Consider the following 20,625-nt stretch of genomic DNA (forward strand, 5'->3'; position numbering starts at 1 on the left):
GTAAGCTCCTGAGACCCCCCACCCCCACCCACCCAAAGCCTTTCTGAGTTGGAGGAAAGCCTTCTAGCTTAACAGTGGGAGTGGTAAGCACTAGGTAGCCTATCTACCACAGGAGAAGAGGTTTCTGGCCCAGAAATTATAGTTTATTGGCCGTTTGGGAAGCTTTTCCATCTCTTTCAACCTTCTGATTCAAAAGCCTGTGTTTGTGCTTGTTTCCTGCCTTTCCTGTTACTAGTGTAGTCCAGGTACAGATTTGCTGTATCCAGGACTCTTTGTAAGCTTCTCAGCCCCCCCCCCCCCCCCAAGCCTTTCTGTGCTGGAGGGAAGCCTTCTAGCTTATCAGTGGGAGTGGTAAGCATTAGGTAGCCTGTCTACCACAAGAGAAGTGGTTCTTGGCCCAGGAATTGTAGTTTATTGACCATTCGGGAAGTTGTCCATCTCTTTCAACTTTCTGGTTTAAAAGACCACATCTGCACTTGTTTCCCTTCTTTCCTGTAACTAACCTACTGGAAAGCACTAGAAATCCTTAAACTGATATAAGCCTTCTAGCTTAAAAGAGAGACTTTGGAGTGATTGAGTATCAGTTTTCTGTATTTTCTTGCTGTACTTAACTGTTTTCCGCCTAAACACTGATTTTCCAGCACTTATTGTGATTTAAAAGCTTGTTTTTTCACATATTGTGCTTATTTGACTGCCTGCACTTTTAAAAAGTTGTTTTTTGTTTAAATAAATTGTTTAACTGTTGTAGGCTACATACTAAAGTGTGATAGCCTTTTCTGATCACTTGTAGTCTTTGAGAGCTGCTTTAAATGTACTTTTTACTGTTTTTGCCTTATCTTTTCCAAAAAAAAAAAAAATAAATAAATAAATTTCTTGTTTCCCGCCTTTCTAAGCTAGTATAGTCCAGTTTTCAGTCTAGTGCTGAATTCAGGGCTGTGTTACAAGTTTCTGAGTTGCCCATACCTTACTTGGATAGAGGGAAGTTTCTCTGTTCACCTGTGAGAGAGGGGAACTTTGAGCAGCCATCTGTCCCTGGAGGAGTGGTTCCAGCCCAGAAGTTAGTAGTTTAAAAAACGCGTTGCATGGTTTTGTGTGCCGGGCAGCACCAGTTAGCTAGGGTTAAATTATTCCCGGCTCCACTAAGTCTCCTCTTCAGTTTTTCACTTGAAACTAGTCTAACTCTCAACCTAAGCACTCAAAAAGCATCCTACAGTCCAGCACTTGCTCAGACCTAATAGCAAGCACTAATATACCCCGACACTTGACTGCCCAGCAGGGCAAGGCTCTTTATCCAACCCTCACCAACCAAGCGACTAAGCAGCTCACCCTACTATTCAGGCATGACCAAAGGGCAACTTCAGGTGTACTCTCCAGTCCAACTGGTGAATCTGGGTATCCTGAGGCAATGTTACAACTGCCTCATGTACACAGACAGCCCTCTCCTCCTACCACAAAACACTAACATATGTGAGAGATGCAATTATACAGCCAAACTGGAGGCCAAGGTATCTCCACCCAAGACTGGAACAGACAGTCATGAGGAGAAAGTTAACACTTGCGCCACACCTCCAGCCTCACATAGACCTACTAAACCAGCACTGGCAAAAAATACACATAAATACGCAAAATCATACTCGGCGGCTCTAAATAAAAACCTGCAAAAGCATCAGAGAGCTCCAAAGCAGACACCCACAAAACCTGCACCTCCCGTCACAAACCAGACAACACATAAAACACAAAATCAATGTGCCGCACAATCACAGCCCTTAAGGCGAAATAACATACTTAACACACTAGTAATAGGTGACTCAATAGTCAGGCACACTGACGCCCCACTCACTAGGCTGGACAAGGAGAAGGTTACTGTTAGCTGCCTGTCGGGAGCCAGAATCCGCCACATAACACAAGCACTCAGGTCACTCCAGAACAAGTACAAATATGACTTTGTCATTGTTCATGTTGGTGTGAACGACCTGAGCCATACCTCCCTGGACTACATGAAAAGAGACATGGAAGAGCTCTCTGATCATGTAGCCCAGGCGGGTATGACCCTGACCCTGAGTAGCATCCTGCCCTCACCAAGAATGATACCTCAGTATAAAGAAAAAATTATCAATTTCAACAATTGGCTAAGCTTCTGGTGTCATTCAAAGGGGATCCAGTGTCTGTCAGCTTGGGATGACATGCTCGACAAGCCGCGTTACTTCGCAAGAAATGGCTTGCACCTGTCACCCCTTGGCTTTCGAATACTGACCAAGGCTCTTGATGCCCCCATAGTGCCTTTTTTAGGCAAGGCTCAAAATTCAAACCCACCTCCGTAAACAGCACAAGTAAAAATCTGAGGGTTATGCTACTCAATGCCAGGAGTTTAAATCTCAAAATGCATGCGCTCAAAGCACTCCTAAGTATGGAGAATGTCGACATATGTGCAGTAACTGAAACCTGGTTCAAGGCTCCAGAGAGCACTCCAGCACTACTGGGCTACAACTCATACCACACATTTCGGCCACGGAACACGGACAGAAACACAAAAGGAGGGGGTGTATCCATATTCATCAAGGATACCCACACCTCCAGGTTAGTGGCGCAGCATGATACCTCTGAGATCATCCATGTGCAACTAACATCGGGCAAATCTACAATGCAAATTGTGGCCTGCTACAGATCACCCCCCATGACCCAGGACCACCACTCCACCTTTCTGGAGACACTGGAAAACATGAAGGTCCTACCGAACACCTTGATGTTGGGAGATTTCAATTACCCTACCATTAACTGGGAAAACTACTTGAGTACAAACTCCCAGGCTCAGCGCTTCCTGGAATTTATCAACTCAAATACCCTGGATCAGCTGGTAAACTCCCCCACCAGAGGCCACAACATATTGGACCTGGTCATCACCAACATGGGTGACAGGTGCTCCGTACCGGAGGTCCACCCGTCACTGGTTAGATCAGACCATAAACTAATCACCCTGGATGTCCACACCCCATCACCACCCCCAACCAAGGAAACCACAGTGAAAAACTTTTCTAAAGCAAACTTCACCTTACTTAAGGCAGAGGTGGTAAGTTTCACAGCCCCAACGCTAAAGGATAACACTGCCCAAGATGCAGAATCCTTTACAATTGCACTCTATGAGCACCTACAAAGCTGCATGGATCATGCCATCCCTAGCAAAACCAAGACTCACTCCCCTAAGAGAAGGAAACCAGTCTGGTGGACCCCTGCCATAAACAGGTTATACATCAAAAGGAGGAAACTAGTTCAGAAAAAAAGCAAATCCCAAGAAGGAAAGACATCCCTGATCAGTATCAGTAAGAACCTAAGGTCCCTCATAAAATCATCCAAGGCTAACTTCGAAAGAAAAATAGCCAAGGATTCGAAAGATAACCACAAAGCCTTCTTTAGCTATGTCAAGAATCTAAGTGGCAACTCGCAGATATGCTCTAAGATAGTGCAAAATAACACAAAATATACTGAACCTACTGATATTGCCAACATACTGGCAGATAGATTCAGTGCAAACTTCACCTCCCTCTCACCTTCAAAAGGGCCCACAGCAATACCGGAAAAGTGTAGTGTCCTGGAAATCACAGAAGCACAGGTGAAAACAGCCCTTTCAAAAGCCAAAACACAGCATCAATGGGGCCAGATGGTGTCCCAGGCTGCGTCTTGCACGAACTACAGAACGAACTAACCCCCCACCTAAACACGCTGTTCAACCTCAGCCTCTCCACAGCCTACGTGCCCATAGAATGGCGCACAGCAATGGTTATTCCACTCCACAAAGGAGGAGCCACAACTGACCCTGGTAACTATCGCCCCATAAGCCTGACTAGCCTGGTCTGCAAGGCTATGGAGCGCATCATCATGGAACTCATTAACAAAGACATTGGGAACCTCCAAACACTTGACTCGACCCATTTCGGCTTTGTTAAGGGCAAATCATGCCTACTAAACCTGGTTGACTTCTTCGAGACAGTTACCAACGCCATAGAAGAGGGAAATGTGGTTCACACAGGCTACCTTGATCTCGCCAAGGCATTTGACACCAGTCCTCACTCGGGTATTATAGAAAAACTCACCAGCCTGAACATAAGCCCCTACGTCACAAGATGGGTTGCCAACTGGCTTACAGACAGAACTCACACGGTAAGAATAGCGGGCTCCAGGTCTGACTCCAAACCAGTCACAAGTGGTGTCCCGCAAGGCTCAGTTCTGGGACCCCTACTGTTCGGCATATATTTCTCAGAAGTACAGGCAAACACAGGAGGACTATGGCTAGCCAAGTTTGCCGATGACTGCAAACTGGGAGCCATAATTGACTCTCCGGCTGACACGGACATCCTCCAAAAAGGCCTTACTGAGACAGACATGTGGTGTCAGAGTCATGGCCTCAAGCTAAATGCCAAAAAATGCATAGTCATCCCATTTGGGAAAAACAAAACACCCACGAATTACCACATAGGCGGCAGCCCCCTTAATACAGGAGAGTTAATAAGAGATCTAGGGACCCAGGTAGATAGTAATCTCTCCTTTGACAATCATATTGCCACAGTAGTTAGGAAATCCTTCTATGTGGCCCATCTAATTACTAAGGGGTTCGCATCTAGAAATAAAGAGGTTATAGTGCCCCTCTACTCATCACTCATCAGACCCATCATAGAGTACAATGCCCCATTTGGGATGTACCTCACAAGACACTTCCAACAGCTTGAAAGACCACAAAAGCACCTCACCAAGAGGATTACTGGCCTCAAACATATGTCCTATGCAGCTCGACTGAAAAAACTCCGTCTGTACTCAGTGGCATATCGCTTACTCAGAGGTGATCTCTGCCTGACTTACAAAGCCATGTCCAACTCAGAATTGATGGACATGCTCCACCTAAAGAAATCCAAGTCACTGCGAGCCACGTGCTCTAGTGAGCTAAACCTCACCACAACAATAAATAGAACATGCTGGAGGGATAGATTCCTGTCACAGAGACTCCCCATGCTTTGGAACAAAATTCCCAACTACATTAGGCAGAGCCCCTCACTAACACTCTTCAAGAGAAGCCTTGACAAGTGGATGAGTAACAGAAAGTACACCCCTGGGATCACTTCATTGGCTCTGCTTGACAGAGGCTCAGTTAATTAATCAATGGGGCGGTGAAAGCCGACACACTCTGGCTAGGCTTATAAATGCCCTCGGGCAGATAGCCTAGTACCTACCTATGAACCTATGAACCTAAATAAAACAGGCACCCATTGTGGCAGTCCTTATGGGGAATCTGCATCCCGCAATGACATTTCCCTTTCTTGGATGATATGTAACTCACTGACAAATAGAATAAAAAAAAGGAACCCCAATGGGGTACTTGTCTTGAAGACATAGGCTGTGTATAACCAGCGAAGTGGAGAGAGTTCAGACTGACATGTTAATGGTGTTTGGACTGGTGGCAATGAAGTTCTGGTTTGTGAGCATTCATACATCATCTTTATGCCCTACACTTGCATGGGAAGCATATGTCTGATGTACTATGCTCCTAGGTAATTAAAGCTTTGGTATACTGTCCAAACATTGGGCTGCCATTGGCAGGAGATCACAGAGGTGATGAATACTGTAACAGTGATATGGAACGACATCAACAGATGTTCATCATTAGCTGTGTTTTGCAATAGCCTAAGCTATGTGGGATGTCCTGATAAGGACTGAATTGGCTGGCCAACTTCCAGTGCTTTAGAGCACCTTCCATGTACCATAGCCACTGTATAACTCAAGGAGAGAAGTTTAAAATCAATGCTAAGGATGCCAAAACTTCAGAACTGTCTTGCCATTGAAGTGCACTCTTCCCTGTGGGCTTTGCATTATCTACAGTTGTACTTCACCAAGACTGGGCAGATAAGTACCCCCATTGGGGAATGCCTTCCACATCATAATTTTTTGTGAAGAAATGGTGCAATTTTTCTGTTAGACGTATTTATTAAAGGCTAGAACAGATGTTTTTAATGGTTCTCTTTAAAAGATCTGCCTCAGATCTGACATTTTTTTGGTCATGGTAACCTGCGGGAAAAGTCTTTCAAATAATTGAAGTTTATAACAAAAATGTTTTCTTTTTGATCAAAACTCCTGGCTAGGTGTTATAATTTATTGTTCTGGGGGATGACATTAAAATGTTTACCTCAAGTCATTTTTCTTGTCAGGTTGTTTTGCCAACTATACTAATCTCCACTACATGCCGGTCGGAGACCTTTTTCTGTAGACAATTGATAGTGAGTTCCTTTGAGGATTCTCATATTTTGTGAGGAAAAGTGTTATTTTGCTGTCAAAACATGTTGTTAGGGGCTGGTACTAGTATTTTTAATGCTTGTCACCAAAAACATTTACCTCAGAACTTACTGTCAGGAGCTAAGACTGACTCCAAAGATCTACCAGGCACTTGTCAGACACCTTTATTGATAGACAAATGGTCCTGGGTCTCTGTGGGGATTCCCTTATAAGTTGAAGTGTTATTTTGCTGTCAAAAAATTGTTAGGGACTGGGGATAGTGTACTTGGTGGTTTACAGTAAAACATTTTATCTCAGAACTTAACTTTTTTATCAGGAAGGAAGACTGGCTCTTCAAAGCTCCATGAACTGCTTGTCAGACACCTTTTTAGCAAGGATATGGATGTGGATCCTGGTAACTCGATCAGTCTCTCCCTGTATTACAAAAAGGGAAAAGTTGTCCAAGGGGCGTCTGTCTTTACTCTGAGTTCCCCTTCACCTCAGTTGCTGATGGTTGACTCCGATGTGACCAGCTGTTGTTCTGAGGGCTGCTCATCAGTTTCTGTTGGTCCATATGCTGATACTTCTTGGTAAGTCACTATGGACTGGGAGGTAGGCATATCCTTTGCAGCTGTTCAGCTGCCATTGTTGGGTAAGGGAGAAGAACTCTTGCAGGCACTGGGAAAGGCATCAGGTGATGCTCCTTTGCTAAGTTACTGTGAGGAGCTTCATTAATTGGGAAGGGACTGTCCTTTGAGCCAGTCTTTTACTGGGAGAGGGGACTTCCAGTAAAAAGGAAATCTTCTCCTAAAGTAGGTAAGGAAGATAGTCTAGGCTTTGCTAAATGTTTAGTTAAAGCCTTTCAGTCTTTACATGCTGAGTCTTTCCCTCATTTAAAGAGAACATATTGCAATGGGAACAAAAGAAATAAGAATTCCAGCAAATATATGATTTCTTACAGGTGGAGTTTACTCACCCTGCAGTTACTCCTCCTGTCTTGCCAGCCTTAGAGAATTCTGTTTTTGCAACCCCCAACAATTTGCCTGACAGTCAGCCCCCTACTCCCAAAATGTCTGATAAATTATATAATGTGTAACAGTTCCAAAAACTTGTTTTTCTGACACAAGATCAGATCTTGCAGTAATTTCTTTATCAAAATCAGCTTCTGCCAAATTCCTTGCAGCAGCTGGTATTATTCTGTCTGGCAGTCTGGAAAAAACCTTGATAAGTTTTGGAAGAAAGTGTATACCTCTTCCACTTTAGTCTTCTGAATATTGAATTGTCAGTCTCACATGCCTAAGTCCATTCTGGTTACCTTAGAAAATTTGAGAAAGTTAATTACTGACCTCCCTCTTCAGCAACTAAGGTTTTTCTGAATTCATTAGTATCCTCAATGTCTCAGATAACCAAACATTCTCTAAAATATGCTTATGACCTTGCTGATGCTGTTTTTAGAATAGCTGCCACCGGGTCAGTGATAAGATTTGCCTGTTGTTCTTGGAATTTACCAGAGGATGCTAAAACTGAGATCCTAAATGCTATTCTGGATGAAGTGTTACTTGGTCCTTCCTCTGCTGAGATCCTTTAAAGGTTGGATGAAAAGTCATTAATGGGAGTTATACATATTTTTCAACCCACCTTGCCAAATTATAATAGAAACGTTTCTTCCAGTTTCATTTCTTTTTTTCAGGAAACAGAATAAGTGTTCCCAGCAAGGCACAAGCAAACAACATTTCAAAAAGGAATGGCAGGGAGGCAGAAAGAACATAGGAGGGTCCTCCCAAAACTAAGGACAATCTAAGAAAATAGACTGACTATATGTCCCTTCACATGCATTCCTCTCCCTATCCTAGCAACCTTGTAAATCTTTCTTCAAGTCTGGATTTTCATTTTCCTCTGTGGTACCAAATAATGTGGTTCTGAGAATGATTCCAAACGGCTTCAACTGGCATTGGGATTCCCGTCTTCTTTCTCTAGGGATTTCTCTTCATTCAGCCAATCAATTCTCCTTGTTCCCTTCTGTTCTAAATCAAATGCTGTTTCAGGGGGTCATAGAACCTTTTCCACCTAAACCAAGAGAAAAATTATTTTATTTATGGATTTTTCTGGTGCCAAGACCTGGACTTTTATTTCTAAACCTTTGCATCACATTTTCAGATTTCTGCTTTGTCCTTTTTTGTTTACAAATTGCCTTGTTCCTGTAATAGCCTATTGCAGGTTGAAGGGATGTGACATTTTTCCATTTTTATATGACTGCCTTATTTTTGCAGACTCTTTCACGGGTTGTCAAGAATCTCTGACTTGGGTAAAAAAAACATTCAGCCTGGGTTTTCAGGTAAATGTAGAGAAATCTCCCACCTCACAGAATAGTGTTTCTTGGATGTTTACTGGGCATATCACTCAATTTGGCTTTCCTTCCTCAGTACAAAATGCAGTGTACTAGAAGCAATTTCTTTTATTTTCCAACTAGAGGTTGGCATCTGGCAGGTGTTATCACCAAATTCTAGGTTTCATGGTCTGTACTATTTTCATGATTCCTTTGGCCAGACTGCACATGAGTAATATTAGGTGGTTTATCTAAACTATTTGGACCCAACACCTGCACCCTTTCATTTCAAATTCAAATGTTGGGATTTGCGAAAAAGGAGTTACTCTGGTGGTTCAGTCAGTTGTCTCATAACCCAGATCTTCCTTTTCCTTACTAACTCTTCTCAGTCTGCAACCACAGATACAACCTACTTTATTTGGGGAGGTATGTCCAACTGGCTCACTGACAGAACCCACACTGTGAAAGTAGCAGACTCCAGATCCAATTTCAGACCAGTGACAAGTGGAGTACCACAGGGTTCAGTTCTGGGTCCTCTCCTGTTTGGTATCTACTTTTCTGAAGTACAGGCTAACACAGAAGGTATTTGGCTAACGAAGTTCGCAGATGACTGCAAACTAGGAGCCATAATCGAAACTCCTAATGATGTGGACATCCTACAAAAGGGCCTCACTGAGACAGATGCCTGGTGTCAAAGCCATGGCCTCAAGCTCAATGCCAAAAAGTGCATTGTCATCCCCTTTGGTAAACTCTCTGTACCCATGAGCTATCACATAGGTGGTAGTCTACTTAACACTGAAAGTGTGATAAGAGACCTTGGGACACAGGTGGACAGTAGTCTCTCCTTTGATAATCACATTGCCACAGTAGTCAGGAAATCCTTCTATGTCATCACAAAAGGTGTCTCATCCAGGGAAAAAAAGAGGTCATTGTTCCCCTATACTCATCACTCATTAGACCCATTATAGAGTACAATGCCCCTTTTGGTATGTACCTCACAAGACATCTACAACAACTGGAAAGGCCTCAGCAATACCGCACAAAGAGGATTACCGACCTCAAACAGATGCCCTACGCAGATTGTCACAAAAAACACCAGCTTTACTCCATCATATATCACCTACTCAGAGGCAATCTCTGCCTAACATACAAAACTGTGTCAAACCCAGAGCTGTTGGACGTGCTCCACTTAAAGAAAGCCCAATCCCTCCAAGCTACATGCTCTAGGGACCTAAACCTTGTCACCACAATAAACAGAACATGCTGGAGGGATAGATTCCTGTCCCAGAGACTTCCCATACTCTGGAACAAACTACCTATCTATATCAAACAAAGCTCCTCATTAGCACTCTTCAAGAAGAATCTTGATGATTGGATGGGAAATAGGAAATTCACCCCGGGGATCACTTCTGTGGCTGTGTTCGACAGGGGCATAGGAAAATAATTTTCTTGGGTGGCGAAAGCCAGGGTAACTTTTTGGCTAGACTTATATAGGCCCTAGGGGCAATAGCCTAGTACCTACCTATGAACCTATAAGGGGGAGTATAGGGCCTATGGAACAAGCATGACAACCAAGGTAAATAAAGGCACATAAATGTCAAAGAAATGATAGCTCTATCAGTTGCTTTCAAATCTCTGAGCCATCTTTGGATTCCATGCCCTGTGGTAGTAATCACAGTTAATGCCTCAGTGGTGTGGTTCATAAACAAACAAGGGGAAACCAGTTTCTACCCTGTTTGCAGAATAACTATGATAACCTACGAATTAGAGATTCAGTTGGGTCTGTTCCTCCAGGCTACGTACATTTCATCAGAGCAAAATATATTGCAGACAAGTTGAGCAGGACCTAAATAGATTTTCTCAAATAGATGTTGCACCTGAAGGTCTTCCAGGAATTGGTCCATCTGGCAGTTAAAAATAATCAGCTCTGAGATTTCTTGCACACAAGAATGGAAGACAGAAACTTTTCATTCTCATGGTCAGGAATGTTTCAGCATACATCATTTCCTCTAATAACCAGAGTTTTTCTAAAGGTGCAAAAGGACTCTCCAAGGGTAATTATGGTGACCCACTTTTGACCTAGGCGTGAGTAGTTCTCCCTTCTTTTGAAAATGACAAAGGGTAATTATCACTACCTTCCTCACAGAATGAACTCACACAAAACAGTGGTTGTTTGATAAACACCAACCTTCAACTTTAGTTGACTGCTTGAATGATAGAATTTTAGTACTCACTAGGCACTTTTTTCCTGAGGATGTGCAGCAGGTGTTAAAGGAGGCAAAGGGAACCTGCTGCAAAAAATCATATGTGTGTAAGTGGAAAGGATTTTGTAGTTGGTGCCGTGACAAGAAACAGGACCCTTTCAAGGCTCAGAATCTTAGGTTCTACAGTATTTGTGTGAGTGACTATCCTCTGTCCTTTCTTACTCTTTTATGAAGTCACCTTATCTCTGCTTATCTGCCTTTGGATCCTTCCTTTCTACCCTACATCAAGTGAAACAGTTTTGGAAAGGGATTTTACATCTTTGTTATATTGGAAAAATGTACACGGTTTCCTGTTGAACCTACTGATAAGGCTATTTGTACTTCCTATTTAGAAAACAGTGTTACTGACTTCTCTGACTGACAAGATGAGTATCTTAGTTACAGGCTTTTATGGTGCATCATCCCTATCTCATCTTTCACAGAGGTAGGTTGTTTCAGAGTTTACACACTCTGCATATTCACAGGCACCTTGTGTAGTACATCAACAGGACAAAAAAACTTCTTTAATTCTGAACAAATGCTTATTTCCTATGAAGGTAAGAAGAAAGAGGAGGGAATCAGTGTCAAAAAAGACAATTGTTAAATGGTTGTGTCTCATGCTATTGTTTTTGTCATTCTCACCATAGAAGACACTTCCAGCCAAAGTCAGGGCTCTTGCTATTTTTGTGCCTTTTTGAAAATGGATGGCCTGTAGAAGTGTACTAGAGCAGAAGTTTGGTCATCTGTGAACACCTTTGCCAAACACTACAGACTAGATTCCTCCTTTATGTCCAAAGCATGGTTTGGTATGACTGTTCACCAGAAGCTCCTAGACTCTGATCCTTCTTCCTTCTTCTGCTCGTTTTCCTTCTAAGCTCTGGTGTTCATCTTATATAGCTTAGACTGATGCAACAGTGATCTAATGATGAACATAGTACAATTGTGTAAGTAAACCTACCATAGTAGTAGTAGATGTTCAGAAAGATCACTGTTACAGTAACCACCCCTGTCTCCCTCTTTTTTGATGTTTTTATGCCAGGGTGTGGGGGGTTATTATTTTTGTTCCTCTCTGGCAGGGCTCTAGGTTTCCACCTCTGACTGAAGAAACATCTGAAGTTTTGGAGCCCTAGCCCCTAATTTTATAATGTTCTCCACAATGGCTTGGGTGCATAGAAGGTGCCTTAAAGCTTCGGAAGCTTGCTGGCTGGGTTGATCCCTGCCAGGGCATCGCATGTAGCTTAAGCTACTGCAGTAGTGATACATTTGAACATGTACTGTTATGGTAAATTTATTTGCACAACTGTACTGTGCTTTGGTACTAAGAATAATTCAACAAGACTACAAATAGCAAGGGAACTTCTACCCTCCAAATTCAGGATTGCCCCTTGACCCAAAAAATCAATATTAGAATGACGAAACCTCTTACGCAAATCCCAAAAGTCCGACACATAAACAGGGAACCACATGAACACCAAACGTCCTTAAGTCGAAATTCAAAATACCAAATCGCCATAGTTGTCCACACCATGTTTAGTGAGGTAAAATGTCAGTAGGAGATTCCCTTATCCAGTATAGTATGTGCAATAGTTACTGACCTTAGGGTTAGGGTGCAGGTTAAGGTAAATGCATATATAGTAATACATTCATATTTATTTTGTTTGGGTAGGCAGTACGTAGCAGGCTGTGGAGTTGGCCAACTATAGCAATTCGATATTTTGAATTTCGTGCTTAATGACGTTTGGTGTTCTTGCGGTTCGCTGTGTATGTGTCGGCCTTTCGGGATTTATGTAAGTGAGGTTTCGGCATTCTAATATAGACCCAAAAATCAAGCCATTTATTTTGTCACTTTCTAGGTGGTGATAGAACCAGTTCACAAATCAGAGCAGGGAAAATGATTTTACTACAGGATATTTCTAATACCCAAGAAAGAGGGTATATGGAGGCCAGTGTTTAACCTTTCAGCTTTAAATGTATTCCTAAAAATTCCAAACTTCAAAATTCTTATCTTCCATACTGTTTTTCCCATTATCCCTCTCCATTGCTGTCTAGTGACTCTCAATCTCAGTGATGCTTACCATCATATGCTTATCCACAATGACATCAGACCGTATTTAAGATTTTCTTTTTATCTGGATCACATTTTCAATTTACATTCTTACCCTTTGGACTTTCTACGGCTTTAAGGTTATTCAAAAAAATGCCTGGTTCCAGTAAATGACTTTTACATACACGGGATTCAGATTTATTCCTATTTGGACAATTGCCTGATCTTAGCAAATTCTTTTCAAGACACACAAATTTCCTTTCTCTTCACCATCATTTGTTTTTAAATCCAGACTTCAGACTCAACCTGGAGAAATCGTTCCCGATTCCTTCACAGAGGTTTACATTTCTAGAATGTTTGCTAGAAGCTTTCTCATTATGGCCTACCTCCCTCATGAAAAGGGTTCCTTTTACCATCTTCAGTCACTGCAGCTAGCTCACCAGTCTATGACCACTGCAAAGGGACATCATATGGCTTCAACTATTCAAATGCTTCCCTTAGCCATCCTCCACTTAAGGGAGATTCATTGGTTCCTCAAATCAGTCTGGACCCAATGCAAGTATCCTCTGTCCTTTTCTGTTCCAGTCCAGTGCTTTGTCAAAAAGGAATTTCTTTGATGGGTGAATCATATTCAGTTGAAGCCTGGTCTTTTCTTTTCTCCTCCCACTCAGGCCCATCTGTAAAAACAGATGCTTCAGACTTTTTCTGGGGGATGATATCCAAGGGTATCAAAGTTCATGGGACTTGGGAATCCACATTTCAGAAAGAAACATATGAACCTCAAAGAAATGATGACCTTGATAAATGCATGCAAAGCCTTGAATCGGCTCTTGACTACAGGATAACTTTTGGTGATTACAGACAAACCTACTGTGGTGTGGCACATAAACAGGGAGAAACATGACCTTACCCCCTGTGCAGACTACCAGTGATTGCCTGACCTCCTGCGCAGACTAGCCATGATTGCCTGGTGGGTCACATCTTAGCACACTCTCTGTCTCTCTCTTCATCAATTTACATTCTGTCTCAGATAACACTATCAAACACACTGAGAAGATCCATGATAGACCGTCATGAATTGATGCTACTCTCAGAGGTCTTTCAGGCGATTACCACTGGTAGGAACACCAAAAGTAGATCTGTTTGCCTCCATTCACAGTAGACAGTTAAAGAAGTTCTCTGCTAGAATACCTTTCTGAAAGGCTTGGAAAACTAATGCATTTTCTTTCCCATGGATGAGAAGGTTTCCCTTGCTCCCCACTTTCCTCATATTTCTTCTAAGGATGCCAAAGGACTCATCAGGAGTACTTCTGGTAACTCCCTCTTGGCTTAGACAACATTGATTCACCATTCTTTTGAAACTGGCCAGAAGCAGTTATTGTAAACTTCCTCACAGAGTGGACCTACTCGTACAGGACAAGGGATCACTGAGTCACCCCAACCTGCAGAACTTACATCTGACAATCTGGTTGATTGGCCTTTTAATCCCATTTATTTACCATTTTTGCTGAGGATGTCTGCAGGTGTTAATTGAGGGTAGAAAACCTACTGCTAATAAAATCATATTTGGCAGAGTAGAAGAGATTTTCTAGTTGGTGCCGCGGGAGGGACTAGGATCCACTCTTTGTGGGAGCTCCTCTAGTTCTCCAGTACCTTTGTGAATTGCTCAACTCAGGTCTATCCTATACTTCCATGAACATGCATCTCTCAGCCACTTCAGCTTGTCTGTGATTGGATCTGCTACCATTCTTCTCTGCAATTTCTGAAAGGGGTGCTATATATCTGTCCATCTAGAAAGTAGGTTGCTCCATCGTGGTAGCTTAACTTTGTTTAAGAAAAGTTAACAACTCTTCCTGCATTTGAACTAGCTTCTCAGGCTAACTTGAAGTTCTTGATTTGGAAGAATGTTTTACTCACAGCTCTGATTTTGGCTAGAAGAGTATCTGAGTTGCTAACTTTCATGTCTGTCCAACCCATTCTTTTATAGGGACAGGGTAATCATAAGAACAAACCCTTCCTTTTTAGTCCAATGTCATGTCTGAATTTACCTTAAATCAGTCTGGTCAAACCACAAGCTCTTTTTGTGAATGCAGAAACAGAGGAGAAAGAATTCTTTATGCTTTGGATGTCCACAGGCAACTTAGGTACTACCTGGACATGAGTAAAGACTTCAGAACATCCAGCAAGCCCTTTTTTTCCTTTGATGGAAAGAAAAGGGGGCAACCAGTGTCACAACAGACAGTTTCAAAATGGTTATCTCATTCTATCAATTTATATTACTCTTGTCATAGAAAGAGATGGTCATGGCTTACTCCACTAGAGCTATGACTGCTTCTAGGACCCATTGGAATGGACTAGACTGTAGAGTTATTTCGCAGACAGCAACTTGGTCATCTGTGCATACTTTTACTAAACACTGCAAAACTGACTAATTTTTCCAGGTCCTGGACTGTATTTGCAGGTCTATTCCTCAGGGGCTCCTGGGCTCTGGTCCTGTTTCCTCCTCCCTTACTATTTAAGCATTAGCAATTGCCCTTTATAACTTTATGCTACCGCACAAGTGATCTAATGATGAGCATTGTTCAGTTGTGTTATTAAACTTACCGTAACAGTAGATGTTAGAATAGTTCAGAGGTTGCAGTATTAACTCCCCCATCACCTTGCTTCTAATGCTACTTATATTTGCTGTCTCATCGATATTTTTCTATCATCTGTTTCTCTTTGGCCCAGGAGGGTTTCCTGTCCATCTTTCAAATGTGATATAGATTTAGAGAACTGGACCTTGATCCACACCCTTTTGTGTTACAGACTGTTTTACTTAGAGGTGAGCAGTCTCTGAATTTTAGCACCCATACATTATCTTTTATACCAGTATGCCCTTGTACTTCCTTGGATGTATGGTGCATGTGGAAAGTCCCCAAAAGCTTTTGTTTATTGGCTGGATGTCCAATTGTTGACAAGAAATGTCCAATATAGCTTAATGCAACAGTGATCTATTTGAACAGCTATTGTTATGGTAAGTTCACTTACACAATTGTACTTTTTTATTTATACACTTTGAAGATGTTTTGGATGATATTTATTTATTCATTCAGATATTATTTCATTTCTGAAAAGAAGGTATTATTTACCACTGTAGATTATCAAACTGTGGCATCTGTCTCCAAGGCCAGATCACTTAACACAAATGGTGCATTTATTCCTGTTTGGATAAGACCTGGCCATTGGATGTCACCTTCTTAACATCCATCAGGGTTTTTCTGCTTAATCATAACTTACATCCCCAATCGCATAGCAGAATAATGCTCACACCTCACAACACACTAGCAGCCTGATATGTGAACATGCCACTGTATGCACACATTATATCCACAGTACCATTGTGCTGCTCGGTGGGGCATAAGCATCCAAGGAACTTAATCCTGCCTACTCTATCTTTTAAGTCTTTGCTGGGAATTAGCCATGCAGTGGGTTGGGCTTTTTTTTTTCTTCAATGGAAAAGCTGGTGGAGTGTGAATCTAACTATAATTAGTGAAGTGCTTTTTTTCTTGTCTTTTTTTTTCAATGGAAGGGGGGGTGGACATGGATCTAAACTAAAATAACACATTGTAGTGATATATATATATTTTTTACTGTTAACTTAAGAGGGTGGGGTTCTGGCTCATAGTACTGGCACAGGGTGTTGGTTGAGTGAGCTATATGTCTGTGTTTTGCAGTGGATAGCTATGTGGTTATATGATAGGAGTGGTTAGAGTCGCAAGTGCCACATCAGAAAGTTATAAAGTTACCAGTGCTATACCACAGGACTTAGTGTTGGGCCCACGCCTATTTAGCATCTAATTCTCAGACCTTTAGGCTAACACTCCTGGCCTATGGTTATCTAAGTTTGCAGATGACTGTAAATCTGGTGTTGTTATTCAGTCTTCCACTGACTCAGAATTGTTCCAGTATAGGTAAGACCATGTTAACAGCTAGTATAACGGTAATGGTCTCAAATTAAATGTGAAAAAATGTTACACAGATCATTTTGGTCAATAAAATATTTTTGCATACTATGTAGGTGATGTACCCCTTCAATTAAACATTGCTGTAAGGGATCTATGTACTCTTGTTGACAATTTCTTGTCATTTAACCATCATGTCTCCACACTAGTTTTGAAAGCCTGCTGCTATCTGTCTCATCTAACTTCTAAGGCAACTGCATTAGATCCACAGAAATCTTAATTCCACTTTACTTGTATTTTGTCAGACCCATTATTGAATATAATGCATGTTTTGGTATGTATTTGTCTAAACATATCACTCAACATGACAGACATCAGAAATTCATAACTAAAACAATCAGTAGCCTCAAAAGTGTCGGTTATCAGGACAGACTGGCATCCCTGTCTCTGTACTCAAACTCTTATTGAGTCTTCCATAGAGATCTGTACCCAGACATTTGAGGCATCATAATATGTAACCCTCTTTGGCCTTATTTTCCATCACAGAAACAAACAGTACCTCAAATACATGGTTAAAGGAACTAAACATTCATCAGTAGGTAAATAAGACACATTGGCATGATAGATCTGATGTATCGCTCACCTCTGGGAAAAAAAAAAAAACTTCCATTACATGTCAAGCAGAGTAGCACCCTTGCCACCTTCAAGATACTAGATAATTGAATGGCCAACCTCAAGTTATTCCTCATTCTATTTTGTCTTGCTCTCCTTGTGTCTGGAGAGAAATTTTGAATAGGAATTTTGACTGGATTTGTAATGGTCTGCAGACTGATTTCCTACTACTTACTTATGAAGACCACTTTCCTACACTAGGTGATTGTTTAATCACATACCTAAGACATCCCAGAACAGCAATATCACAAGGAGGATCCTTCAATTGCAGAAGACGTAGCTTATTGGTTAAAATGTGTTGTCCAGTATGTAATGCATGGTGGATCAGCTGCTGCCAGAAATTATTAGCAGGTTGGGCAGTGGCCCTTGTCTGCCCTGCTGAGGAAGTTTTCAGTTTTTCTCATTTACCCACCCCTCTTATATAAAGTGCATACTTGATAAAGATGCTGCCCAGTCTAGGCCACTGTGCAACATGAGGGCAAGAATATTGTGTCATGGGTTCAGTGATTTTTCCCACCACTACTTAAGAGGAAAACTTTTGAAGAATTCCTTTTCCCCCACTGCCAAACTTTAGTCCTAACAGCCAGAATCAGGGCACATACCTAGGTCACTAGAATGCCAGACAAATCCCCAGGCTCAGTCCCACCGAGCCAGCATCTCCAAACATCTTAATAACAATATGTGGTCCTGAAGGTAACATTTTGCCATTGTCACAGTGCTGATAAAATTGTTTGTATTGCTAATAGATGATGTTTTATCTGTGTATCTGTGCTGCAGTTGAAATAACTATTTAAGGAATGGTTAAATTTTGGTGCCTGAATTTATAATATAATACTGTCAGTTTATATGTAGTACTGTGACGTAACACTTTATATTTCTTCAACTGATCCATTCTTTACAGATTCATCATCCGATACAGTGACAGGACAGTTTATCTTTGAGGATGCCTATGAAGAAGAGTCAAACACAACCCAAGGGTTTGATGCAATAGTTGTAGAGCAGTGGACAATCCTTGATGTAAGTGCATACCTTGCTTTATAATTTACTTGTTTTTCACACCAGCATTTGAAGTCCTGCAGCTTAATGTTTTGGAACTAGGAAGCAGGTTTTTTTATTGTTCTTGATATAAACTGTCATTTGGGTATGATGTAGCTCTGAAAGCTATTTCTCACTCAAAAAAAGTACAAATCACCTTTATCATCAAAGTTTACACTGATAGTTTAGTACTTATTTACACTGAAGATGTACTGCAGTAGTACTTAGAAAATGATGATTTGCTTTGCAATAATCATGTCTAGAATGCAACTTGCATATTAATTCTACAACACCATCTAAGTTTATCAGCAGATGTGTAATTCATTTTTCTCAGCCACTGCCTGCATGAGAAAGGTCCTCATCATTGTTTTTTGAAAAGGAATGTGTCCAGGTAAGCACAAATTAGGCTTTATTCATTGCTGATGTTAATGCGCTTTTATGTATTGTACAGTTTGTATGTTTAGTGCCAGTAGCATAGCTAGGACGGGGTGAACAGGCAATCAGCCTTGGCACTGTCTTGTGCAGGGTGCAATTCGGCTGTATCAAAAAAAAAAAAAAATATATATATATATATATATATATATATATATATATATATATATATATTTTTTTTTTTAATCATATGTGTGTGTGTGTGTGTGTATATATATATATATATATATATATATATATATATATATATATATATATTTTTTTTTTTTTTTTAATTTCCCTTTAAGGGAAACAACAACACAGCAACACATACATCATAAACAGACATCCAAGAGGCTCCTGCAACCCTATCACCTCCATTTATGTCATCTCGCATGGGCACCACCCCAAAATGACCTGTGATTGGCTGCATAGGTAGAGGGAGTGGTGCCGCTGTGCAGTAAAGACAGTCTCTCTGAGCTGTATCTTTGGCACTTGCAGCAAGCAATTTCTGTTGTCAAAAAAAAAACAATATCTGTCAGCTTGCTGTAAGGGAAAAAAGCATTCAATGGTTGAAACCTGGCTAAATTGATTGACCTGGTTGATTCAACCAATTTAACTGTGTTACTGCGAACTGGAACTCCTGAGGGCAGAAAAGAAATGAACAAGTAAGTTTATGTGTTTGCTATGCTGCTTATACTTACAATGGTGAAAATTGGCAAACTACTAAAGGGATTATTGGAGGGAACTGTGTCATTCATTTTGAGTGCTTGTGTTATGCTTTGCGTATATATATATATATATATATATATATATATATATATATATATATATATATATATATATATATATATATTTTTTTTTTTTTTTTTTTTTTTTTTTTTTGAGAACTTTTTGAAGCTGTTTAGTTGTGACTGGAGTCCTTTCAACATTTATTTCTTTTCAGTCAAGTATGCAGAAAAACCAGAATGAAACATTTCCTTCAATGACTCCTTCAGCAATCTGTCCAAGTATGCAGAAGCACCAGAATGAAACATTTTCCCAACTGTGTGTATATATGTGTGTATATATATATATATATATATATATATATATATATATATATATATATTATATATATATATATATTTTTTTTTTTAAATTTCCCTTTAAGGGAAACAACAACACAGCAACACATACATCATAAACAGACATCCAAGAGGCTCCTGCAACCCTATCACCTCCATTTATGTCATCTCGCATGGGCACCAGGTCAATCAATTTAGCCAGGTTTCAACCATTGAATGCTTTTTTCCCTTACAGCAAGCTGACAGATATTGTTTTTTTTTGACAACAGAAATTGCTTGCTGCAAGTACCCCTTAGTAGCATAAACTACTTTAAACTATTTCCTAAAAATAGGAGATGAACTATCTGTGAACATATTTGTTAGCAACCTCACATACATTACTGTAGGAGTATCTTATTCCTTTCCTGTATTTCTTAATTAGCTTATTTTACTGTAGCTAAGGCTCTCTACTGATTTCTAACGATTGTATTATTTTTATATTGGTGTAAATATTTCTCTTTCTATATGGTATTGTTTCTTAGATAGTATTAACTTTGGAACTACTGTTCTCTCATGTACTGTTTGTCTTACACTTTCATGCTTCCTTTTTCTCAGAAAATTGTACATTATAAACATTTAAATGTTACTG

The 20,625-nt window shown here is 40.7% G+C and overlaps 1 protein-coding gene across 3 annotated transcripts in view; it reads left to right on the top strand.

Annotated features, from left to right (window-relative positions):
* Nucleotides 1-20,625, top strand: part of RFTN1 (raftlin, lipid raft linker 1) — a 2,439,049-nt gene that overhangs the window by 2,194,898 nt on the left and 223,526 nt on the right. For all 3 annotated transcript variants that reach the window (XM_044066769.1, XM_044066767.1, XM_044066768.1), the window contains exon 7: nucleotides 18,386-18,501. In XM_044066769.1, the coding sequence (XP_043922704.1) occupies nucleotides 18,386-18,501 (116 nt within the window). The remainder of the gene's footprint in view (nucleotides 1-18,385; nucleotides 18,502-20,625) is intronic.

This window comes from Protopterus annectens, chromosome 3.part1, assembly GCF_019279795.1.
Source record: "Protopterus annectens isolate FY-2018-M chromosome 3.part1, PAN1.0, whole genome shotgun sequence".
In the NCBI taxonomy this organism is placed as follows: Eukaryota; Metazoa; Chordata; order Ceratodontiformes; family Protopteridae; genus Protopterus; species Protopterus annectens.